We start from the raw sequence: 26488 nt of genomic DNA, 5'->3' as shown, positions 1-26488 counted from the left end.
AGATATCATCAAGATGGTGATTATTAAGTCATAGTTGCACCACAAGAAAACAATGCCAGACCGTAACTAAGGGAATTTCAGCAGCATATGGAAAAGAAACACCATGGTGCTTCTGCAGCAGCACAACTGCCACATTCATCTGCCCCAGCTGCAACTAAACATGTCTCTTCCATATCAGTCTCTACAGCCGCAGCATGTGCTATAACAGTTGACTGCAGCCCCAAAGGCGCACACCTCCATTGTCTCCTGAGACAGACAGATGTCAACCATGGGGAAAACAGGGTGGCCCAGAGGGACTGGAGGAAGATGGGTTGGAACTGGGAGGAGTGGCTTGTTCTTAGAAGTCACAGAAAGTGAAAGGCCGGTGCAGAATTAATTCAAGCATTTTTGAGACACACAGCTTCACATGTTCCACAATGTTTACCTGTGGCATTCTCCATTAATATGCAAAATGGCTACATATGAGATATGTTCTTCTTCTTTTTTACCATACATATAATGTTCTTATCCACTAAGCTGTAATATGTGACTCATCCTACTCATGGGATTGGTAAGAAATTGTCTAGGAATCCTTATACTTCCTTGGCCCGATTCTCATGACTTTCTTAATGAAAGAAGCCTGCCTGCTGTAAATTTATGGAATACTGAGTGCAATCTAGTTTTGTATGTTGCTAATTCCACAAGGTTTAATACTGTGTGTGGTGTGAAAAAGAGAGAGCATGCAATGATTAATGTGACAAAAATATGTGTTCTTATTTTTCTTTGATGACATTACCTGAAAACTTTTATTAAAAAATGGCCCACTCCTGTTTCCAGGAGAGGGCTTGCAGTAATTAGCTCAAATTTTTCAACAAATGGCACACAGGCTGTTGGCACGGCATGTGTGCAATAACATTGGTGTTTACCCTATTATGTTGCAATTTAAAAGATGTCATAAAGTTTGTCAGTGAGTGAGTTCATAGTAAGAAAAAAGAAACAGAAGTACTGACCATGACTTATGATGAGGCTATAAATATATATAGTCTACATAGTGAAGTTCAGCATATCCCAGCTTGAGGATCGTTGGGGTTCATGACATAATTGCCAATTGTGAGATGGGGAAAAAACATAGTAATGAGGAAAGAAATATATTCCTCATTTGTACTTTGTGATGGTTGGGTATTTTTAGCAAATGAGTTGTCAGCAGAAAGGCTTCATTAGACCCATCAGGATATCTGCCCATGAATAACGGATCCCAAACGGTACTGACAGTTTCCTTGAGCCAAAATGATGGAGCACCTCTGACAAAAGCCATATTGTGCTCTCCATGTGAGAAGTGTGAAGAACAAAAGAGGCATCTTATTCTTAATTTGGTCAGGTTAATATTGACACAGTTAGTTCCTCCGAAGAGTCAAGATGTATGTGTAATGTACATTTATACAGGACTCACTTGGGTAATCAACTGTCAGATGCCATAAATCAGAAAGTATAACTATTGAGAAGGAGAAAAACAAAACAAAAATCTATTCTCAAAGCTGTGTTTAAATTGGTATTATCTATTCCCAACGATGTAGGTTTGAAAATATAGTTAGGGGTAAATAGTTTAATTCAACAAAAGAATATATAACACCATATTTTCCAGTATATTTTTGTATATGGAACACTGTATTTCTGCATGTTGCACTAGAGGTGCATGTTGACTGAATTTATTATGTGCATCAATAAGTGCTGCAACAATATTCAGATTTTTCACCTTGATCCTGAGCACAACTTAAAGGAAATTAGTTCCTTTGAAAACAGTGGCAACTAGATGAGAGATTATGGGTTTTACAAGAATGGGAGACAAACGGTCATCATCATTGTAATAGCATCTGATGAGTTCATTTATTTCAAGAATTTCTAAGCTCCCTGTGTATTCGCTATAAAAACATTTTAAAACATAATATCAATGTCTAAAATATTAAAATTTAAGCAAGCAGTATAAAACATTTCTAACGAGGCGTACTACAGGCTTAACACAAAGAGCAGTAACAATTTACAGTAGCACCTAATCTCCTTTACTAAATTTACTTAAAGTAGATTGAAATTTAAAAATCATTTCTTATGTAATTCTTTAAGGAAAATTGATATAAATAAAAGTTAATTATGGTTTAAAACCTTTACGTATACATCCCTATAAATAAGGCAACTTATCAAAATTTTAGAACAATTTATTAGAAGCTGAAGAGAAGGATGAATTAACTTTAGGTAAGAAGTGGGAACAATCTTGGCAGTCAAAAGTCTCAAAACAAGTGACACTGATTGGAACCAAGAGTAAATAACATTGAGTTCCAATTTAACTCAATGTGTTTCAAATGAATTATGACTAACTTAGGTTCAATTTATTTCAGGGCACAATTACTTCTGGATGCAAATGAGTATGCTTATAAATTATTCCAGGTATTCAGTTTCTACAACTTTAAAGGAGCTTAGTTTTTAATATAGTATATAATTTGTATTTGATTCCCACATGCAGCTTCCTGAAAATGGAAACTGTTACCATTGTGACTTTGCACCAAAACTGCAGTATATTGAAGAGATTCCCATCTTACTATTGGCATCTGTCTGTTTCAAGAGACAATGGAGTGTGCCTCCAGGGGAGAAGTCAAACTGCTCGAGGATCGCTGCATCTATTGTGGCTGCAGATACTCATACCTGCATTAACAGCACCAAAGTGACCTGTCTTTGAATTCAACCCTAACTCACTGAGGGTTTGAGACTAATGTGCTCCCCTCACCTGGTTTAGCCAGCCAGTTGAAACCATTCCTTGGGTGTGGCTGCTGTCACATGCTGACCGCTCTTAGGAGCCACAGGTGAGAGTGTGGGGACCAGAGGTGAACAAACTGCTCCAGAAGGAGCACAATGTGTCCAGCCTGTGTCCTGCTCGTACTCCAACACCCCATACACTCCCATTCCAATAACCGCCACCAAATAATAGGTGTATAATATTGCTTAATAATAATACCTGATTATTTTAAACCAAACAAGATATAGACATTGTGCCCTTTATGTTCATTATGGTTGCATTTTAAATATATTTTCTCCTATTGAACTTAGGTGCACAAAATGCTTACAGCATATACCAGTGAATGGTTTATAAAGGTATGGTAGAATCTATAAATGAAGGGTAGGGATTTCTATTTCTGATGAGAATTCCCTGACACTCCTAGTGCCAAGTCAGCCTGGCCTTGCTTGAGAAAGTAGTATTTCTCAGAATGAATCATTCTGAGCAAGGTGTCCCCAGAATCATCTGTACTATTTCTGCTGCTCTGCCTTGGCAAATTCTTTTTAAGGTTTAACAGTATTAAATTGTTAAATTTCAAAGGATTACAGTTTATTTCTTGGCGTGCCCTTCAAAGAAGAAAAGGTAAAAAGTCCCTTGCACAGTCTCTAGTCCTATAACATGGATGTGGGTAGATATCAATATTGTGGGATTTGCATTGTTTCTTTCCTAGAAACTCCCAAAATCCACTATCTGAAGTCAATTTTAAAATAGGTTCTAAGAAAGGGAGTTGATAAACACACGGAATTTCAAAACTTTTTGACTTTATTGTAGCCCAGGAATAACTTTCAGTATATTTGAGTTCACAGACCTTTCACACCAAAATCTAAACTTGGTTTTCTCTACAAGGCTTCTTCATTTCAGCAGTCTAATTTGTTATTTTAAAAGATAGGTTGCTGTTGTTAAACAATTGGGAGCCATAAATCCTTGTTGATCTACTGCAAATTGCACAGCAATGTCCTAGTAGATCCCCATCTACCCCTTCTCTCCCCTGCTTATTTACTCTATTTTGGGTGAATGCCAAGGTGAACAGCACAGGAAAAGCAGGCAAAACTGCAGAAAACCCACCCCAGACAGTTCAATGTATGAAATAATATTTTTCCTTCCTAACATTTGATGAAGTGTTTTTCATTTTCATTTTAACTTAAGGGAAAATAGACACATTTGCTAGACACGTCTGAGTAGATTAATAAATAGTATTTGTACACACACAAGCTAAAAAGTAATTTATCAGATAGAAGACAGATGTGTGGAGTTTGGAATGGGAGGTAGTAAATAAGTGCCCACCTGAATATACAGTTGTGGTGTGTTGTTGATGAACTGCTGTTGATTTAGGGAGAACGTTGCTTAGTAGCAGTATAAAAGCCAATAATGTCATATGATAATGTTCTTTGCCAGAGTACAATACATTTTCTCAAATGCAAACAGCGCAAGCCAAAGGGGGACAAAGAAACTCATTTAAATGTATTCTTTGTTTTGCTAAGGTATTGCAATAGGCAAAAATAAAGATGTTAAAGCACACTGGATGTATATCATTAACTTGCAGTGCAGAATGACGACGTTTTTCTTGTTTTAAAAGATGGATCTAGTCTTTGCTGTTATTTCAGAAAGACTGAATTAAGGTATTGTTTGGGGTAAGATTCCTTGTTTTCCCAAAGGTTCTTGTTTTTCACCTGAAAAGGCATGGTTACTATCCCACAACTCTGGAAATGTATGGCATACATAGGTGTGGGGCAGATCACATGGGAATCTCAAGTTGTGATGTTGGTGGATTTTGGAGGCTCTTCCAGAAACGCTTTTTATTAAGCATTCATCCTGATTTACTTGCACAAATCTTATTTAGAGATTAGATTATTTCAGGTTTTTATTGAGCTTTCATTCTGATTTGTTTGCAAGAAGGTTAAACAACCTACATCCATCCTGATTTGCTTGTGAGGTGTTTATCTTTCTCATCACTTTCATGGCAGTAGAAAGTCTGTTTCCTTTTTGGAGTCAATTTGTTGCCTAAGGTGACAGAGGGCTTTAATCCACTTTAATTGTGCAAGCCTAAATTTCCCGTTATATCATTGACCACATGGGAAGGTTCAAAAGTGGACACACAAAGATACATACAGACATCCACTTTGTTTATCTGAGCCTAAATTAATTTTGGTTTGGATTTTAAAATTAGCTCAACCAAGACTGAACTGCCTTAAAACTCACCTTTCAGCTGCTGCTTTAGCTGTGGGAGGAGATTTTCCTTCATCCTTCCTTAGAACATAAATCCTTACCAATAGTTGCATGTGATTCTTGCTTTCAGTTCCTATTTCTCTCACTACCAGGTAAAAAGCACTTGCAAGGTAAGTCTTGGAAAGATGGAGGCAGGAAAAAAATAATTTGCCGGAAAAGCTGGGGATAGTGGTAGGCTGGGACTCCATTTGCGCTGGGCTATAGATCTTTTTAAGATTTGGGGGAACTCTTCAGAAACCATCCAGGCTATTCTCTGAAAAAGCTTGGAAAGAATGTGCCCATTCCAAATTGAGATGGGCATGCATGAAAAGTAGCTTGGTTCTTGTTGATTATATAGGATGGCAGTGTAGCTAAAAATGTTCAAATAATAATAAATCCCATATCCATTAATCACTTTGGTTCATGCTCAAAATGTACTTGTCAATGTAATCCTAAAATATATCTCTGTTCTTCTTGAGGTGGAACACAATACTTCAAGTTGTAATGCTGTTTGGTAAAAACAGACTGGCATGTGATTACCAGCACCTTCTTGACCGCCTTCTCATAGACCTTGCAAGGTTTCTTGACACTTTCAGAGGACTTTGTAAGTCACTGTCAGCCTTCCTACCAGTGATGGCTTCTCAGTGGCTCTCTGGCTGTCAATCAGAAATAAAGTGGGTTGATGGCAGAAGAGATGGGGTGGTGGGATGCAGTCCCCTAATTAGTATGAAAGGAGTATAAAAGTTTTCTTGGTTCCAGATGAGCAGAGCAGGTGGCCCAGAGCATGGATAAATGGAATGGGGGAGGGGCTTGCAGGACTCTTCCCAGCCCCCTGAAGAAATTACCGTCAGAACAGGATGATAGGGAATAGCAGAGATGGAACACCCACCCTTATTTATTTATTTTCTTACCTTTATATCCCATCTTCATTCCATCATGGAACCCAAAGTAGAACCATCCTGTCACTGACCAACCTCAAACATGCTTAGCTTTACCAAGTTGATGGCCTCATGTGCCTTCAGACCATACCCTGGGACTTTGGTATCAGCCAGGGGAGGACTTTGTGGTTTGGAATGTGCCACAGAATGCAGTTAAAGTGTAGGATGAATTCGCCACCACAAATCTGAATGAATGCAGAATGTGTGCTTCTTGTCATATAACTGCCCCCTAAACAAATCAAATGCTTAGTAAAGCTTACTGTGTAAGCTTTGTGCAAGTAAATCAGGATGAATGCTGAATAAACAGGTTGTCTGGATGTGTTCACTATGCCTATTCTGCCTTGGTCAGACAACACCTGGAATACTGTGTCCAGTTTTGGTTGCCACAATTTAAGAGGGATGTTGACAAGCTGGTACATCTGCAGAGGAGGGCAACCAAGATGATCAAGGGTTTGGAAACCAAGCCTTATGAGGTATGGTTGAAGGAGCTGTGTATGTTTACCCTGGGAAAAAAGAGATTGAAAGGAGATATGGTAACCACCTTCAAAGATCTAAAAAGCTCTCACATGGAGGGTGGAGCAAGCTTGTTTTCTCCTGTTCTGGAGGGTAGGACTTGAACCAGCAGCTTCAAGTTACAAGAAAGGAGAGCTGTTTGACAGTGGAATAGTCTTCTTTTGGAGATTCCTACATTGCAGGGGGCTGGACTAGATGAATCTTGGGGTCCCTTCCGACCCGATGATTCTATTATTCTTGTGAAAGTATAAACATATGGCTATGTTCTTTTAACTTTTAGAGCTACAATAATTATTGGGGTCCATAAGAGTATGAACAAGATCCCTATGTGTTCATCATTAATTTGATTAACCATTCCAGTTAGCTCTGGATGTTAACCAATAGAAAAAATCCTTCAATAAGAAGTAATTTTGTCATATTTCAGGACTGCCTATTTCACAGAAACATGACCGGAGATCTAAAAGCATTTGTAGATAAGTATGGTTTTGATGTCCTTGTCATTTTGGCCAGCTACTTATCAGAAGAAAGGCAAGAAAAAAGGCAGATAGCAGTTTATTCAGAAAACATGGAGATGGGAAATCAGGTAAGTATCATGAAGGAAAGAATAAAGTAATTCTGTCTGTGTTCTAGAACAGAAATGCATCATTACATTCCCTGTTGGTCTTTTAGTTTTGCCATAGCATAGGATGTATGAGTCATAGAAATTACATTTATTGAGTGTGTTGTTATCTGTGAGCAATGATGCAATAAAAACACCATTAGATGATTAAAGGAGTGGTGAGGGGAAGAGAGAAAACAAATTGTCATTTTGTTAAAAAGAAAGAAAATAATTTTATACAGTATACCCAATTTGGATCCTTCTTCATTTCATAAACATCTTGAGATTTGTCCACATTCCCCCAACCCAAGACTTTCTAGTTAGAGAAAGATTAACCACAAAAGATATCAGTGTAATTGCCCTAGTCCTGGATTTCTCTGTCATTTTAAAGTCTACTACTAGAATTGCTGTAATTTATTACCACCAGACTAGGTGCTTAAGTGGGGCCTGGATAGGGCAGGGGGTGAAACTGATTGGCTCAATCTGAGCAAGTTAAGAGGCTAAGAAGGACTGAAAGCAGGAATTTGTGATTTTAATGTGGGTTTTTAAATCTGATACTGTTATGTGTTCTGTTTCTTTGCTTCCTAAACCCCCAATACATCTCTAGGGGGCTTCTAATAATAAAACGTACTCAGTAAAGTTTGTTTTTAACTTTAAAACTGCAACAGACATGATAAATACCACTGCTTTTTTCCTCAACAGATTTGTTGTGAATTAGAAGAATGTCAGAATCCTTGCCTAGAACTGGATCCTCTGGAAAATGGATGTGATCAATTCCTCATTTATCACCAAGAAAATTCTTCAGCCAATTGTGATGAAATTTTTCTGCTAATGAAAGACGTTATCAGCAGGAGACATCCAGAAATGGCACCAAACAGTAGAACATCTTCCACTGAAGCGGTTGCTGGAAGCGCTCCACTTTCTCAAGGATCTTCTGGTATTATGGAGCTTTATGGCTCTGACATTGAACCACAGCCAAATGTTGTCAACTTTATTGAGAACCCTCAAGATCATAATGGATCTGTCCAAGCCCATGCTGATGCTAATGTAGATCTTGTGAGTCCAGACAGTGGGCTTGCTACTATTAGAAGCAGCAGATCCTCCAAGGAGAGCTCAGTTTTTCTTAGTGACGATAGCCCAGTAGAAGGAGCAGCATCTCATCACAGTTTCCTTTCCGGTTTTGATTCCTATAGTCCCATTCCTGAAGGAGCAGTAGCTGAAGAAGAAAAATCTCAGCCTAGGAACAGCAGCAACCATTTTGATCTATTCAACTTTGATTTAGCACCAATGGCTACAGTTCAGATGGACTCTTCTTATTCTGTGGACTGTTCCCCTCCTGATGACTTCTCCCATGACAGTGGTTCATCGGAAGGACAACCACCAACTGACTCAAAAGTAATTGATGAGACAAATCTATCAGAATGTGACATTGCAAATTATTCAACTGATTTACCAATGACAAGAAAGGAAGAAGATGACACAATAAAATTTAATGAGTGTAGCCACCTGCAAGAACATCCTAGTATGATAGACCTAGAAAATGACTCTTCCTCTCATCCTAAAGTGTTGAACAAGGTTGAAAGGAGAACTCCACCAATCTCTATGAACAGCCGTGTGGAATCTCCGCCTTTAGATGATGGTCCATCTTTATTTTGCCCACAAGATAAAATTAAAGAAAATAATGAAACTGATTATGTGAACAGTTCTCAGTCTCGTACAAGATATGGGAGCTGGTGGGATGGGTTTCAAATAGATTCCAAAAATGCTGTTACATGGAATTCAACTGAAGCAGAATCTGTATTCCAGAGTCCTGATTCATGGAAAGAATATAAAACAAGTCTATTACTGAAAGAGCAAACTGATAGAAGAGCTTCAGATTCAGTCTGTATACAAGAGCAGCAGAAGCGTATGGATTTTGCAAGAGCAGGTATTTGGGAGAACAAGTTTGGTGCTACCCAAGTTAAGCAGGATTTGGGATGCCATCAAAAAGATATTGAACAACCAGTGGAGGACTTTGCTAGCATGTGGAATACCAGTCAACCAGTTCCTGCAATTTCTGGTCCATGGAATAATACCAATAGTAATGGTGGACACATCAACTCAAATTCACCTAATGTTTGGGCAGAAATTGATTATGACAGTTCTGGACATTCAGAGCGTACATGGAATGTTCCTCAGGTAGATTTTGATCATATTTCCCCAATGAAACTTGATACATGGGTTATGTCTAACTGTTCACCAGAACACTCTGAATGCAATGATTCTGAACATCTAAACAGTCAAGTAGACCTAGGATCAAAGAATGGACAAGATAGTTCAATAAAAAACAACAGAACATATGAAAATGCAAATAATGATACGAGTGGCATGCTGAAGAATGTTAAATTGGCTATGGAACACCAAAGGGATACTGTACCTAAACCCAAAGAATTTGAAAATACCAATGGATGGGCCATGTATGACACAAACATTAGAAAAGAGGCACTTGGAAATCTTGTCTCTTGGGAAGATCCCTTCCTGTCATATAGAGAATCAGACTTTAACACCTCAAATACATGTGACGATTTTATTGTTTCTCCACCGGATACAAATTATTCAACATCTGACTCATATGTATCACCAACAGGGGCTGGAGATGAAAAAGAGAGTGAGGGCAAACATGGGCCAATCTTGGATCAAATGGTAAACATAAGCTCGGGTGAACCTGAAACATACAATTTTGGAGATTTGAAATTACCACAAATATCAGCGGAATGTTCCACTGATTCTGACTATGGAAGTCGAGGCCCCTGGGAAGCACCACTTAATAATAAGAACCAACTGGAAGCAGTACATTCTGAAACTACTATTATAAAAAATATTGATTTACTTGATTTGAAACAAAAAGGTGCTACATATTTTTCAGATGACTATTGTGATCATGAAAGTAGTCCTTCAAGTTCTGAAGACCCTGGAATAATGATGTTTTCTACAGAGAAAAATAGCCACTCAGCTCTAAATAATACCATAGATATTGAAGGGGGAAATGCTGAAGTAAGTAGTGATGTCATCCTTGAGGACACAAATGACATGGAGAGAACATTTTCAGTCAGTGATCAAGTAAAAAGAAACAAACAATCAGAGCAGAACACCAGACTTCTAGATAAACAGTTGAACCAGTGGGATGAACAGCTTCAACACAATCAACAGGCTGGATTAGAGCACAGTGGCATCTTTTCTGCCTCAAAGCAAGTAGTCAAGCAATGTCAAAGAACAGATGAGGGAAGTGGGCAAGTCACCCTTGAAAATATTAGGAATGAAATGATGCAAAATGACAATAAAGACTTGATCCTTCCACTCCCTCTCTCGTCTAGTAATAGTTCAGAGGAAAGCAGGGCAATTTTTGGTTCTCCCAGGTCACCAGAAAAAACAAGATGTAGTGACAGTCTAGAAAATGTAGTAGCAGAGCCAGAGGAAATAAGCCTGCCGTTTTCCAATGAGACTCATCCTGTCAATGAGGAAAAGAAGGGTGGATCTCTCGATAGCAATGCAGAATATTTTGCTACATCTCCCAAAAAAGAAAACAAGCACCTAGTTCATAGCCTTGACATGGATGCTTACCCAAAAGACAGTTTAAATGTGTTATCCCCATCTGAAAGTTTCGATAGGGAACTATCTGCACAGAAGATCCCTGAGAAGGAGAGTGCATCCCCAAGTTCCCCTAGAGGAGAAAACCATCAAGGAATGCATTATCCAGAGTTGGTTGAACATCAAGATCTATGGGATAAATTGGAGAAACGTATCTCTAAGTCAGAGCCATCAAGTTGTTTGCTACATGATGAATTGCCAGTACCAGTAGGAGAACATCAGGAACATCAGGAATTTGATGAGTCAGTTGCTAGCTTGAACATTCATAAATTTGATTTGGAAACTCCTAAAAATGTTTCAGGAATGCTTAGCAGTCATGGAGCATCTTTAGAGGATAAAAATCAAGAGAGATCAATGGAAATGCAACAGGATTCATATACAGAATATACTCAAGCCTTGGATACAATGGATAAGCCTAAAATAAATGATTTGTTGTCAAATGGAATGGATTTGTCTCATGATAGTGAGACTTCTGAAAGCTTGGAGTCTGAGAATAAGCTTTCAAATGAGAAATGTATTGATATTATGCCTCATCATGAGTTGTCCCATATTCTAGATGCCTGGAATGTATCGATGGATGAACAAGCACAGTCTGTTGGAATAAGCCCCAACATAAATGAGGCACTTGAAGGGTCAGATACCATGTATAATTTCGCAGAAGATATTCCTATCAAAGACACCTATTACAAAGAAGACACCACTTGTAGTGGTTCCATTGACTATACACACTCAAGTGCAACCACTCCCGATACAAGTGATTTTTCTACAAATATGCATATTTGGGATAGCTTTCAGGTGGCTAATAATCAAAAAGAAAATGAAGATGCTTGGGACATCACAACTGATGGTGAAGAAGCATCTGGAAAAGAGTTACCTGAGAATAAAAGCCAAGAAGATTCTGAAACAAGCACGGAACACAAAGTGCCGAAAAACTTAGAGCTTTGGAATGCTCATGTGGATGATGATACAGTATCCTCATTATCAAGTCCTGGAATTGATGTAGATTCAGAATACTTGAGTATGCAAGAAACAGGAATACAGGCAGCTCTACATCCTAACAGACTAGAGGCTGACACACAAGGGCAAGAATCTGTTCGGCCTCATGAAACAAACCTTGCAATTGATTCAGAAGGTTCAAGCAATCAGACTCATTTCAAGGAAAATGTCCAAGTAGTCACATTAAATGAAAATTCAGAAAATCTTAATGCTTTTGACACTTCAGTGGAGAATTATGTTCATGAAACATCTGAATGTTTAGCACATTGGGAAACAATTCAGGATGAAGCAGATGACCATACTATACAAATGTCTGATATAAATCACGAAAAAAACCATGGCCCAAAGAATTCAGATGCTTGGGATGTAATAATGCAAGGTCATTCTGAAACCACATTAGATAAAAATAAAAAATCCATAGTGGACAATCTTAGATTTCCAGATGATTCCTCGGAATGGTGGAATTTACAAAGCCAAGATGAAAGTTCAATGGAAGGTGCACAATTTTATTCTGATAATGATTTAAAAATTAATGACACAGTCACCATTACACATGGTGCAATGCAAATACACACAGAAAAAAATGAAAAGCGAAAAGAACCAAATTTCCATGATGCTGCTAAGTTTGAAAATGAGTCTACTCAAGATAGCAGTGAATGTGAATGCAGAAATGGAGCAAACTCACTGGCCAACAAAGAAGAAGAGTTGGATCAAGGTACTGTGAATTTTGAAGAGTGTTATCCACTGTCACCATCCTGTGAGGATGAAAGTGGTGTAAAACAAGAATCCTCTCTTACTAATGTTAAAGATCAAGATGCTCTTAAACACCCTGTTCCAGAAGACTGGCAATCAAACCTATTGAACGCACTCGCTCAGGTCGATCCAACACTTGGTCTGCTAAGAGATAAAATGAATGCACCATCTATCAATCCAAATGAAGTAAATGTAAATCCATTAGATAAAAAAGAAACCAGTGAACAATTTCCATCTAATCCTCCACTACCTTTAAAACCAATAAGGAAACCTAGCCCAAGATGTGATGAAGTTACACAGGAAAATTCATTTGTTCCAGATATATTACAAAACAACAACCCTAGTGATTGCCAGGCATTTACAGTTGATCCAGATTTGTGGACTAATGTTGAACAGCCTTTCGTCTTGAGAACAAATGGTGAAAATCCTGATATATTAAGTCACTGTGATCAAGACAGCAGTTCACAGGCCTCAAGTAGCCCTGATGTTTGCAATGAATATGAAAACAAGGAAACTTGTGCCCAATCTTCTGTCCTAACTGAACCTGAAGAAGCTATTCAGATGTCTTCCATGCTGTCAGAAATATACAAAGACATAGACGTAGTCTTTAATCAACAGTTGACAATTGACAGAGAAGAGTTATGTCCTGAAAGTCTGTGTCTTGATAATGAGACAAGTCTTGGTGAGTCCTACAAAGTAACACTCACTGGAAATGAGGAGTTATCTGAAATTGGACAGGAAACTGTTATCCATGAATTTGACATAGCAAATAAAACTACTACTGAACTAGAGGATCTTCCAAGTTCCTGTAGTGAAAATTTGGAAGCAGAACTCATAAATCAGGAAAGCAATGCATATGAAAATAAAAACTTTGAAGAACAGGAAGGTGCAACTTCCTCAGACAAAATGAAGTCTATGGATCCTGCTGTTGCTCTGGTTTCACCTGCCGGGATGGATGATCAGCTGGAAGCATCAGATATGCATGGCATCAGTAAGATGTCAGTTGCCACTAAACCATCTGCCACACTGAATGAAATTAATCCCATTGCAATCTTAGACAATCATTCAGAGAAAAGAGTAGAAACCAATGAAATATTCAGAAAGAAGCATTCATTGCAAGTCTCCCTAGAAGAAGAAAATGAAGATTTCCTCTATGGTGCAGGAAGTCAATATGCCACTAATATTCTACAAGAACCTGAAAATTTGCAGGAGAATAATAGCCCATGGGTTGTAGGATCACTCACAGAACAATCACCACTTGCATGTACTTCTCCATTTGATGTATCATTTGGTCATGATTACACTCTTCAGAAAGGTGGCATGAACATTTCAGAATGTGGCACTGTTGATATCAAAGGTGAGGTTGCAGAATATTCTCAAGCAGATCAGGGTTGGGAATCACTGTTAGTAGAGTCTGACGGGACTCCTGGATCTTCATGCACTTTGAAAAAATTTGAATATGAAACAGATTCAAGTAATATTGAATCACCCACGGGTGTCAATGATATTGATCATTCAGAATCTATAGCTAATGATGTCAACAATGAGATTGCAGGATGTACTCAAGAGGGTCAAGTCTGGGGATCATTTCTGTTAGAATCCAGAGAGACTCCTGAATCACCATATGCTTTAAAAGAATTCAAATATGAAATAGATTCAAGTAATATTGAATCACCCATGGGTGTCAATGATATTGATCATTCTGAATCTACTGATGTCAACAATGAGATTGCAGAATGTACTCAAGAGGGTCAAGTCTGGGGATCATTTCTGTTAGAATCCAAAGAGACTCCTGAATCATCATATGCTTTAAAAGAATTCAAATATGAAACAGATTCAAGAAATATTGATTTATCAGGTGCTGAAAGTGCAAGGAGTATTTCAGAATCTAAGCCTAGTGATTCCGATGGTAATACTGGGAAATGTTCTCAAGAAGATCAAGATTGGGGATCTTTATTGTTAGAACCTGAAGTGACTCCTAAGTTGACTGATTTTTTGAAAGAATTTGAGTATGAAGCACAATCAGTTAATATTGATTCACCAGCAGATGGAGTCATAAGCATAGCCAATGGTGAGTAATTAATGCATTTACTGATAGAATGTGTGTTAGACAAATATGCAGGAGATGTAGTGTGATGCTGACATATAGTATAGTGCCATGCATGTGCTTCAGAGTTTTAAAACTTTGTGCTTAAATATTGTCTTTGTCATTCCTGTCTAAGGAAGGCAATATTGATTATTACTGTTTCACATACTGGCAAAAGAAAGAAAAATGAGACTTTGTTGTCATCTGCATGTATCACAGAATGTTGTATTTATATACTTTTTAGCAATCTAGAATATCTTGCAATTAGCACTATACTTATTCACTAAGCCATACTTAAGCAAAGAAAAAGAGGGGGAATAGAACAAGAGGAGCTTAAATATAATGTATTTTGCTTTTAATATTATCTTGATCAGTGACTTGACTACTTTAATTAAAATTGTTCTTTCTAATTTCAGAATCTATCTGTTATACACTGCATAATGCAAGTGAAGGGTGCAAGTCCATAGATAAGTCAGAGATGGTAAGACCAAAAAGAAAGGAAAAGACAACTTTGAAAGAAGCCGAAGATCAATCTTCACTAGAGATGGATTATGTCCTCATTACTGGCGAAGAAACCGTATCTTTGAGGAAGGATATCTTGGGAAGACAAGAAAGTAATTTCACTTCACAGGAAGCTACAGCAGTAGAACAAACGAATTCTCTTGAAACCTCTTCAGCAGATACCTCGGATACATTTCAGTCACTCTCCATAATAAATGAAAGTGAAGGGCAGTCTGCTCTGGAGACTGAATGGGAATCTTTCTATTTGGCAGAGAAAAGTTCTGCTGTTGTGCCTCAAAAACTCGGAGATGAAAAGAAATCACCCAGAAGCCCTGCGCGAGATCAGGAATGGACTATGGTGGGCCAAAACGGAGTGAATGATATATCACCTGAAGAAAACTGTAGCATAGACACAATAGAGTCTCTATCTAGACACCCTGTTAAAGAATTAGAAGGTGTTTTAAGCCAGGAATTGATATGTGAGACACAAGATGAAACTCTGCTAGAGAGAAACCCTCACAAATCAGGGCAACAAGAGGATGGGAAATCACACAATAAAGGGACAGATGCTCTTTTATTGCAAGTTGTTGCTGGTGATGGGGAATTGGATGTCCTTTCACAACAACATTCTGTCAATGGCCTGGTAACAGAACAAGAAGCAGAAGAGGAGACCCAATTTGTTGGCAGTGAAAGAGAACTCAGTCCTGTAACAGGGTAAGGACAGGTCCACACATTTTATTTCTATTTTTTTCTGTATAAATATGGGGCAAATGGTCACAGAACCTCTGAGAAGCAAATGCTATTTTTCATTACACAGATGGGGTTCGATAATAGATTCAGCTAGCAAAAGAGCTTCTGGTTAAGCAGGATGAGACATTCAGTTTTTACCAAACTCTCTCCCACCAACTGCAGCCCTCCATACAATACCCTCAGGAGGAGCTTTTGGTACAGATTGTAATGGGGAGGGGGCAAAAACCACTTGTACAAGTGGAAGTGCTTTCTACAGACACAAAGCCACCACTGGATACTCCCTATAGACTTTATACCTTTTCTTTCTTTCTTTCTTTCTTTCTTTCTTTCTTTCTTTCTTTCAAATTCTTTACTAACAATGACAGTGTTTTTTTAAAAGGATCCTGCAATTCTTTTCTCTGTCTGAACCCGAGTAAGCCTTGCACCTCTTGAAAGATTTTGCTATGCTGAATGCAGGGATGAAGAGTGTTGTGCTTCATGCGTTGGGTCCTACACCTTTCTTATTAAAGCAGCTTCTCACCTTCCTCTGACCAACTTCTTTCTTTACCCACTGTTGGGATATCCTATTCCTAACAAGCATCTACTCTAGGGATGTATCATGATGCTCTACTTTTAGACCAGAAGTTCAGTGTTCCTTGTTAGAGTCCTGAATTTTACAAGTGAGGATTGCAAGTGAAATTCTGATTGACTTGTTCAGGGAGTGGTGATGGAAAGGAGTATCCTGGAAGATGGTGTGGCTAACTGAAAAGAAGTACTCTGTAATGCAAAGTTTTGTCCCAAGTCCCATTTGTACCAACCTGTTGAGAGACTGATCTCTCTACTTGAGTTTTGGTTAGCAAGGCTCAAGGATGTTGGCAAGGTGATTGGACCAGTCAGGGTGACTTCTTGCGCTCTGGCCCCTTGCCACTTGTGGCTGATAAAAACTAGTTGAGAAGGAACAGCTGGCTGGGCCAGGGATGTGATGCTTCCTTGCGTGAGGGGGTGGTCCCTGCCTGCTTCCAGGAAGAAGTGCTAAAACAACTCAAAAAAACCCTTCCCTGGATTTGGAAAATCTAAGTAATTATTGTCCAGCTAAAACAAAAGAAATTCCTTCCAGTAGCACCTTAAAGACCAACTAAGTTAGTTCTTGGTATGAGCTTTCGTGTGCATGCACACTTCTTCAGATACCATGCACACTTCTTCAGATATTGTCCAGCTGCCAGTCTCCCCTTCTTGGGCAAGATTCTTGAGCAAATGGTTGAAAACCTGATCCAGGTGCTCTTGGAGGAAACTGATTTTCTAGATCCATTTCAATCAGGGTTTAAACCTGCTTTTGGCACAGAAATTGCTTTGGTTGTCCTCTGCTGGGAGAGAGACAGGGGAAATGTGTCCTTGTTAATTCTCCTTGACCTCTCAGTGGCTTTTGATACCATTGATGTCAGGGACTGTCTGAACACTGAGGAGTGGGCACTCGGAGAAGCGAAGAGTGACTTGGAAGAAGGAATTAATGATCTGGGGGAGCCTGTAACAGCCAGGAGATGAGAGTCAGAGGCAGGAGAAGCTGCAGGACCGGAGAGTTAAAAACAGGTGCATGAGAAGGGAGAGATAGGCCAGGTTAGGGTAAAGGGCTCCTCGTTCTGCCCCCACCTCTCCTGCTCCACTGTTTCCCAGGACAAGAAGAGGATTGGAGTGGGAGGAACAGAAGCAGGTTGCACAGAGACATAGTTTTGCCTGCTTGCATGCAGCTCAGGTGAGGGAGATACATAAGCTAAGGTTGGAGGTGAGGCCTCCCCGTTGCTACAACTGCCTCATTGGGTGGACATCTAGAAATAGCTGAGGCATTTGAGACATAGGACTGATAGACATGCCTTTTCCTAACTTGTAAGTGTACTTTTGACAATAAAGAGTTAATTTCTCACTCTGGACATGCCTTGCCTGACAGCACCATGACAACCGACCATGGCATACTTCTGGAGTGGCTGTCTAAGTTAGAGGGGAGTGGCAGTGCTTTGGATCTACTTGGATGGTCAGTTCCAGAGGGTGCAGCTTGGGGGGTGCTCTTCAGCCCCATGGAGCCTTCAATATGGAGTTCCTCAGGGTTTGATTTTATTGCTCATGCTGTTGAACATCTAAAAGAAACCACTGAGTGGGGTCATCCAGAGTTTTGGAGTACATTGTCAGCAACATGTTGATTCCACACAGCTCTACTTCTCCTTTACATCTGCAGGTGAGGCAGTAGAAGTGCTGGACTGAAGTATAGAAATTTAATAAATAAATAAATAAATAAATAAATAAATGCTTCACTCCTTATACTGCTGGCAAAACTCTGTTCTTCCTCTATGAGAAATGAGAAGGTTCATGTGAAGCATTGAATTGAAGTGGTTGCTGTTTCCCTCTTTAGCATATATGTTTGGTGATTTTGACAAAAGGCAGCACGCAGGTACACAAGCTCTTGTAAGAGGAAAGCTTGCAGTGTTGGTAACAGTTGCTGTCTTTGTCATTTGCATGGGAGACAGCATAGGAGCTGGTTCTGGGAACACACACAGCCACCAAAATGAAAGTACAGTTTTCATGGAAGCCAGTCTTTCACTGCTGATAAATGTGAAGCGTTAAAGCTTTCCAGGGCTTAAATGTAATTTTTTGCATTCCTACAGTCCTCCTTTGTCATCTGATACCCCAAAACAATACATATAACCACACTGCCATACTATCCTTTGAGAACAGATTTTGATCTTTCATTACAAAATTAGTTAATTCACATGAAAATTGTGGAAGGTTTGCTGATTGTTTCGTGACTTTTTAGTTGCTCCTAACAAAGGTGTAACCCTATTATTTGCAAAAAACAAACACCATGATGTTAGATTGGCAGGGAGGCAATGTGTGTGCAGAGCAACTGTTTACACAACTTTCCTCCTTGACATGATAAATTTTGTTTGTTTGTAACAAATTTATTTGAAAGAAACTGTTGTGCAACTTGGTGCCGTGTGGTAGCTAACCACCTGACTTACAAATTGGGAAGTCAGGACCTTGGATCAAATCTCACCTTGCCATGGAGGGGAAAGGCCATAGCTCAGCACGAGCACCTGCCTTACATGCAGAAGTTCCCAGTCTTGATCTTAGGCATGTCCAGGTCAGGCTGGGAATGTCCCCTGCCTAAAACCCTTGAAGGCTGCTGCTAGTCAGTGTAGACTGAGCTAAATGGGCCAGTGCTCTGACTCATTGCTTCCTATCTTTCTATCAGCTTCAGAATGGCTAGCAAGTATTGGCATCCAGAAGTTCCTAAATCAAATCTTGCCATGTCATGAAGCAGTAAGTAGCCTTGGACAACTTGCCACCTCTCAACCCCAACCCCGTCTGCAACATAGCTAGAATCATACTTACCTATTTAAAAAAGCTGCTGTAAGAATTGTGTCCAAATGCTAAATACTATTGTTGCTAAATTCTTGCCTGCAATGTGGCAGTATATATATTCATTCCAAAAACCCAGGCACTGTTTCCCAAATATCCTGCTAAGTGTAGCTCCCCTTTGTCACACACTCTGACCTCTAACTTGAGTTGTTGGGTGATAGCCCATGTGTTTAATCAGTGCTGAAGGAAATGCACTTCATTCTTAATTATTACTCAAGTACCTGGTCCACTGGGCTCTACTTTTAGACCTGTCCAGATCCACTTGTCTGGGTGTTCCTGGTCTCCATTGTGAAATGCTGGAGGACTTGACAGCCTGGAACAGTGTAATTATTTTCCGCTCTATGGGATCCACTTTTTCCCTTCTAAAAAGTAAGGGGAAATGTGTGTGCATCTTATGGAGTGAATGCAGGCTGCGCGGCTAAGCCCAAAGCCAGAACAGGGAGACGGAGCGCTGCGCAGCACTCCACCTCGCTGTTCTAGCTTGGGGTTAGCTGCGCAAAGCCTCTTCAGGGCACTGTGGTGCCTTCACCCCGCTGCCCTGCGGAGGCTTTCAAGGCTGTCCCCGAAGCCAGCATAGCAAGAGGCTATCCCATAAGCCAGATCCCTCTTGCTGTTCTGACTTCTGGGGTTCAGAATTTTTTTCTTCTTGTTTCCTCCCCCCCAAACTAGGTGCGTCTTATCGTCCAGTGTGTCCTATAGAGTGAAAAATACGGTAAATAGTTGCCTGGGCTTGGATGAGGAAGTCAACAGCAGTAGCCTGGTGCAATATGTAATGGCTAGCTGGGATTGTGCTTTAAAGAGGAAACATGAAGGTGACCAGTTCGGCAAGACGGATGGACAAGGAACTTTGGGGGTCATTCCTGCCTCACAAGTGCTATGTTATTGTCCCTGCTTGACAGCAAGAAGAAGGGGCAAGCAAAAACGTTGCCGTCTTTTACTGTGAAGGAAGCAGATCTAGAATCAGACCCTCACATCCAAGAGCGTTGGCTTTGCCATCATATCTGTGGAGTGACCTTGCTCATACTTGAGTTTAATTAGAGTTTAATGCATTTAAGTTTTGTGTGTTCAAGTTCTTTCAAGTTGAGGTTCAATGTGAACATTCATACCCTTGATACACTGTAGTTATCACTGATATATCGTAAAAAAATAACCTAGACAGGACAGTCATGGCCCAAAAAAGATGGCTATGATTTTGGGGTCCTCAGCTGTCTGAGGGATGGATCCAGGATAATGGGGTACATTTGGATTTTATTCCCTACTCCCCAAAGTGCAGCCTGAGCTAGCATAATCTAGTACATTGATAGTTTGACGTTTACCCCACCAGCACACCCCACAGAATTTTCCATAGAATTCTTTTTCATGCAGAGTATGAAAAATACAAATGCTATGTAACTTGTGCTGCTCAACTCTGCACCACAACTTAACTGCTAAAATGCTTTCACTGAGCATGTCAAAATAATTATGTCTCATACTACCTTGAAAAATTGGGTTTGGGCTATTGATTAGAAGTTTGCTGCTTTTATCTTTCTCTCACCGTAGATTTTTACTTCATCTCTGGATAAAAAGAGCAGAGTTTTTCAAGCTCTGTCACTGATTTTCTTAGTAAATGTGGATATAATTATGCATGTGTGGGGGGATATATATGCATATATATTCCGAGCTTGACACAACTCCACAGGGGCCATTAAATTATCATAATTTGCAGATGAATTCTAGTGCTTCTCAGAGCTGCTGTCGCTTCTGGTATATACATCAGGGTATCCAGAGGCAGGTGATCATCCTTATTTAGAAGTACCACTAGTCATGTGACCAGAAAAATGGTGGAGATCTGTATTGCTACTAAGCTGCTATAGAAGGGAGATGCTGAAGCAAAGTATTAAAGCATCCTTTTTTTATTTTCACATTGGAAACTAGCCTTCTAAGCTTCTAGAAGGTAAGCACATTGGTTTTCGTACTGAGAGATTGACAAGGAATGTGCTTTTTCTACTTAAAAGCTCTATTGTTGCAGCATTGCAAGGGTGGGTAGAGAAGGGGGGAAAGAATATTTGTCAGCAGGATGCAAAGCGTCCACTGCCTCATTACAGGAAGAAAATAGGCAGCTGTGCCTTAATTCCGTCACATCTTTTTATGAAGGGAACTGTACATGCATTTGATGGACTTGTCATGCCAGGAAGTGGATGCGTTTTGTGCAATTAGGGAACAAAACTTTCCTGTGCCTTTAATTGCTTAAGGCTCTTCACTATTGTCATTTCTGCATAGCTTTCCGAAGAAGGGGCTGGGGAGAGAATCAAGGCGCTGCCCCTGTCTGAGGGGGCTAAAAGCCTCCTTAACCAAGGGAGCGTTATTTGCGATCCCTTCTGCCTTGTAGCCCGGTAGGCAGACACAGCTGCCCTGTCTTTGATCTTTTGATCTGAAATGAAGCATATGACACTTTTTTCTTCAAGCATCCTCCTGGATTATTCGGGTTAAAAAAAGAAAAGAAAGATACTGTAATTTTTCAAGAGAGAATTGGGTGTCAAGTGGACAATGAACAGGAATGCAAAGCTTGGAAAGTCTTTCTTATGAGCACTTTTGAAATGATAGCCAGAATTGCTGCTACTTTAACTGTCAGCTAAATAAGATGGAAAAATTCCTGTGAGAAACTACTTCGAGGTGTGGAGGGTTTAAAATATGAAGTCTTTAAAGTATAAGTGTAAAGGGAGATGTTGTGCATGTGATTAATCTGATGGTTATAAATTCCTATGAAGCAGAGTTGTAAATGGGGTGTGAGGTAAGCAGGTCAGTATTATGCCTTTTTAAGCCACGTGAAGTTAATGTGTTTGGATATAATGTTAGGCTCGGAATCAGGAATCTATGTTTTGGGTCTTTCTCTCATTCTTAGTCTGTAAAGCGGTAGTTGTAATGTCTTACATCATGAAGCTTATAAAGCAGTTAGTAAAATGATAAATAACAATCTTCCCTGAGAGAACACTGTGAACAATCCTGTAGCTGTTGTGGCAATGCAACATGAAATGAACCCTCTTTAGGAATCTCAATTTGACGTATCTTCTCAGCCACAATAGCTTTCTCCCTCATTTCCCCTCATGTTTTCATTCTTACTGCAAAGATAATAGGAACTTCCATCTTCCAGTGATCAGTGCTGTCTTCCATGCTGTCTGGGGCTGATGACAGTTGTAGTTCTGGAGGGCACCAGGTTGGCAAAGGCTGATCTAATCTTCAGTGTAGTGTTATAGGAAGTCCAAAAAGTCTATATAGTTACACCTTTTTATATGGCTGCTGCTAATCACCTTGTGACCCCAATGAGGCAGCTTGGTCTTCTACATTCTTTTTTTAAAAATCACAGTACTCTTCTAGCTGATTCCTCCAAAAGATGCTGCCCTTCCCTTCAATTCACTGAGCTCCCTCTCTTCAAAGCTCTCCTCTCGCATTCAGACTTCTGCAGCCTTTGCATTTTTGGCTTTGGTAAATCCCAACTTGACCCACTTATAGCCACTGAAAATGCTGTTGCTAAGACAATTTCACTGGTTAGGGCAGTTAGTGCACCAGATTCTGACATCAATTCCTTTTGCAATGGGCTCAACTCACTTCCTTCCCCTCCTCCCACCGGCCAATATTAACACACCTACTTTCCCATTTTAGGGCTTTCCCATGCATATTCTCAACCTAATTTTTGGATTTCCACATACAACCAACACTTAACGGCTTGTATCAACAGCCTATTAAATCAATATAGCCCAGGGCATCCTATCCTCTATTTTCTTCAGCTTTTATTTATAAAAGAATTATGCTGCTCAGTATAATAAAAGTATCTATGCTGTCTTCATAGAAAATAAAAAAGTTCAAACAATAGCATTCAAAAAGGTTCCTAAAATCTAAGTGAAAACAGAACAATACTGTGGACAGTATAAGCCAGTATAGGCAATTCAGCATGGAGTCCTAATTTGCTTATTATTCTTTTATGCCTAGTGCAAAGTTTTGTTCCTGGCTGAAACTCATAAATATTATTGCAGACATACAGTATTACTAAAATATTGTTCATATGATTAATACTGCAATCCTATTCACACTTTCCTGAACAAAGTAAAACATAGTAGTAAATATGGATATGATAATGCTTAGTATTAACGCCTCCACATCATAGTAATGCCACCATATACCCTTTGTTTTTTCTTTTATTTTTTAAGCAGGGTGATACATATGCAGCTAGCTGTGAAAGATTTGTTGAAATAAAATATTTTGGAGACCATGCTATTGTCATTGTCATGACAGTGTCTGTGTATGTGGGGGGGGAATAAATAGGACTGAGGCCACCCTGTGATAGATGATAGGTTGCATTCATGTTTCCCTTTCAAACAATGGCAGTTTATTCACAGGTTAACAAAAGTTCTGCCATCTTCATACTTTATTTCAGTGCTGCCTTTGAAAAGCACACTCTATCCAACGCTTTCAGAACTGACGTTTTTGTATTTTCCTTCACAGTATCTTTTTTGACCATCTTAGGGGGGAAAGCAGTCAAGTATTGCTAAACGTCTTAGCAGCAATTTAATACCAAAATAATGCTGCAGTTACTTCTATACTGAGCTAGGGATACCAGGTGCTGGGAATCCCAGGTGGGGAGAGTGCTGTGGTGCGCAGGTCACGCTTGCAGGCTTCCCAGAGGCATCTGGTTGGATGTTGTGAGAACAGAAGGCTAGACTAGATGGTCCTTCAGCCTGAACCAGCAGGGCTCTTATGTGTGACTCAAGCCCTACTGTGGGAAGGTATGTGGAACCTCCAGCAGTAAATCACTGTACACCTTACCCATCCAAACAATTGTTTCCTCACTTGCATAGGTATTACAAATGGATTTGTAGAAAATGAATAAGCATTTTAACTTCCCTGACAATAATTTTGTTGATTGCATCAGGCATTCACTTCACCTTTCCTCCCTCAGTCAACAATGATTTACTAGGCAATTTAAAATTTGCATGCATTCACATGAATTAGAACAAGGAAATGAACTATAACCTACCCCTGCCCAACCCTAGAATGTGAAAAAACTTAATATGGGATATTAAGTGCTTTAGGTGATGATTATGTAATTTATGTACATGGTGCTTTTCAAAGAATGAGAAAGCAAGATACAGCAGAGACCAGAGAGGAAGGAAAGGGATATGAAAACAAGCATAAACAGGGAGAAAATATACAGTTGTTTCAGTTACATGTATTTAGTCTTCAGTGAATGGGGTTGAGTTAATTTCTCCCATAGGAAGCTCCAAAACAAAAAAGGTATTTCCAGGAAAAGAATCTGTGATTATATCACATGTGATTATATTACTCATAAGCAGATGAAGAAGGCTGAGCTAGCACTCCCATGGGAAACTCGAAAATCTCAAAAGACCTTTCCAAAGCTATACATTTTAGCTGGGTTCTGTGAATTAATTTGATCCCTCTGCATAGTGTTGATATGCCATCCATCAGATATACAGAGTAGCTCTTGAGAGGCAGCTCTTGAGTTGCAGCATCAGCCACAGAAATTTCTTGGTCTGCAGAACAAAGAAGTTTTGTTTTGTTTGTTGGGCCATCTAACAATCTGCCTAAACTCTTCCAGTACTGAGAAGCTGGGGCTAGGAATACAAACCACTTAAGGTATAAGTTTTCTCTTTTTAGAGTTCAGGAGATTCTCCAACCAGGGCATTCTTACAAGTCAGAGCCCTAACTATGTAAAAATCCAGTTTTAGTAAATGTGTTCTTAAACTGCCACTGAGATTCTTTACATTGCATATGAGGTATGATTTAACTTTAGATATGAGGCTCGCTCCAAATGTTTTGCTTATGTATTTCAGCAGACTCTGAATAACTTTGCCATTTGCCAGTGATTGAATTCCTGTAAGTTTCTCGGCAGCTGATTGGTTGTGTCTCAGGTACTGCTGCCATCCTCTATGGCTGCATACATGTCATGTGTTTGAAGTACATGGCTTTCCCAAAGTAACCTGGGAGCTATCGTTTATTGACGGTGCTGGGAGTGGTAGCTCTCTGAGGGGTAAACTACAGTTCTTTGGGGGAGTATTTTAATTGCATAGTGTATTATACACAGTCACTATTTGGTACTACCCATTTCATCTAGTCAAACTAACATTCTTTTGACAGTAATGAACTTATCTGTTATAACCTTACTAATAGCTCACAGCATCTCAGGCCCTCTGTGGCTCACCTCTGTTAAAAATTTTGCTTGTGTATAGTAGCTTTACATGCCCCTTCTTGCAAAATTGTTGGCTTAGAACCAACTTAAAAGTTTATTTTCATAGCCACTGTTTCACCCTATCAAAGGAAAGTGTTGCACCAATTCTTAACTAGCATAGTTTCAATTTATTTGTGTGGTTTTTTTCTTCCTTTGTACCCTCACTTTATTTTCAACCCTCAAAGAAAGAATATCATTTATGAGAGAATGAGCATTGCTCAGTGTCAGTGCACATTCTTTGTTCCAGCTAAATAAACCTAACTCATGTGACTGGGACCTCTGCCTGGGACGCTGGCAAGCTGCTCTCAGTCAGGGTTGATATTACTGGGCAAGATGGACCATTAGCTTTTAATGATAGGTTCTTATAAAGACAGATTTTACTGAGCAACAGGTTTTGCTTAAGTGAGCCTAAAGGAATCGGGTTCTGTCCCCTGTGGTTTCAGATGTTATTTCCTTCCTCTGAAGCATCAGCATTGGACAAAAAGGACACAGCAGGGAGGAGATACTATGGGCAATTCATATTGTCACAAAAGTTGGGTGCCTGCCCCTCTCTCTGCCAGGCGGTGGCAAGAGCCCTGGGTCCCAGACACACACACAGGGTCTGTGTCCCTTTGGAGAATGGAAGACCCCCAAAGGCATCAGCAGCCACCCTCTTCTCCCTGAGCACACAGGAAGCTACACGTCTTCCATGGGTAAACTAGCATCCAGTGCCTTTCTCTCAGGCGTGGGTTCCTCTCCCATTTCCTCAGGCACAACTTCAGCTCAGCTGGAGCTGACTGCTCTCCCACTCCAGCCAGCTTATCCTTTTCTCCGTTGCATTCACCAACAGACTGCAACTCCCCACAGCACGAGCCCTTCAACTGCCCATCCACGATTTTGACATCTCTGGCAACCCCTTCTTCTTGGGTGCCTGGCAGCTGGACATCCAGGTCACTTCTAGACCCCTGTAGCTTCTCATCTCCCAGCAGGGCACTCCCCTTTCACAGCATTACACTTTTCTCCCCCCAAAGAGAATCCCGTTGCAATAGTCTATCAGTTGGTCTAGTTCATTGAACTGCTTGTTCACATGCTTACGCCTCTGTTGGTCCACCAAGGTGAGTTGCTCGAGGAA

General features: G+C 39.9%; 1 protein-coding gene across 1 annotated transcript in view; it reads left to right on the top strand.

The window, feature by feature from the left end:
• The window catches only part of PRUNE2 (prune homolog 2 with BCH domain), a 138206-nt gene that overhangs the window by 74052 nt on the left and 37666 nt on the right, over positions 1-26488 (top strand). Inside the window, 4 exon segments of the mRNA XM_083701852.1 lie at positions 6884-7042; positions 7760-13990; positions 14171-14504; positions 14936-15734. Of these exon segments, the coding sequence (XP_083557978.1) occupies positions 6884-7042; positions 7760-13990; positions 14171-14504; positions 14936-15734 (7523 nt within the window).

The sequence above is a fragment of the Podarcis gaigeae genome (assembly GCF_964106915.1).
Source record: "Podarcis gaigeae genome assembly, chromosome: 11".
Lineage (NCBI taxonomy): Eukaryota > Metazoa > Chordata > Lepidosauria > Squamata > Lacertidae > Podarcis > Podarcis gaigeae.
This window is presented reverse-complemented; position numbering and strand designations above follow the sequence as displayed.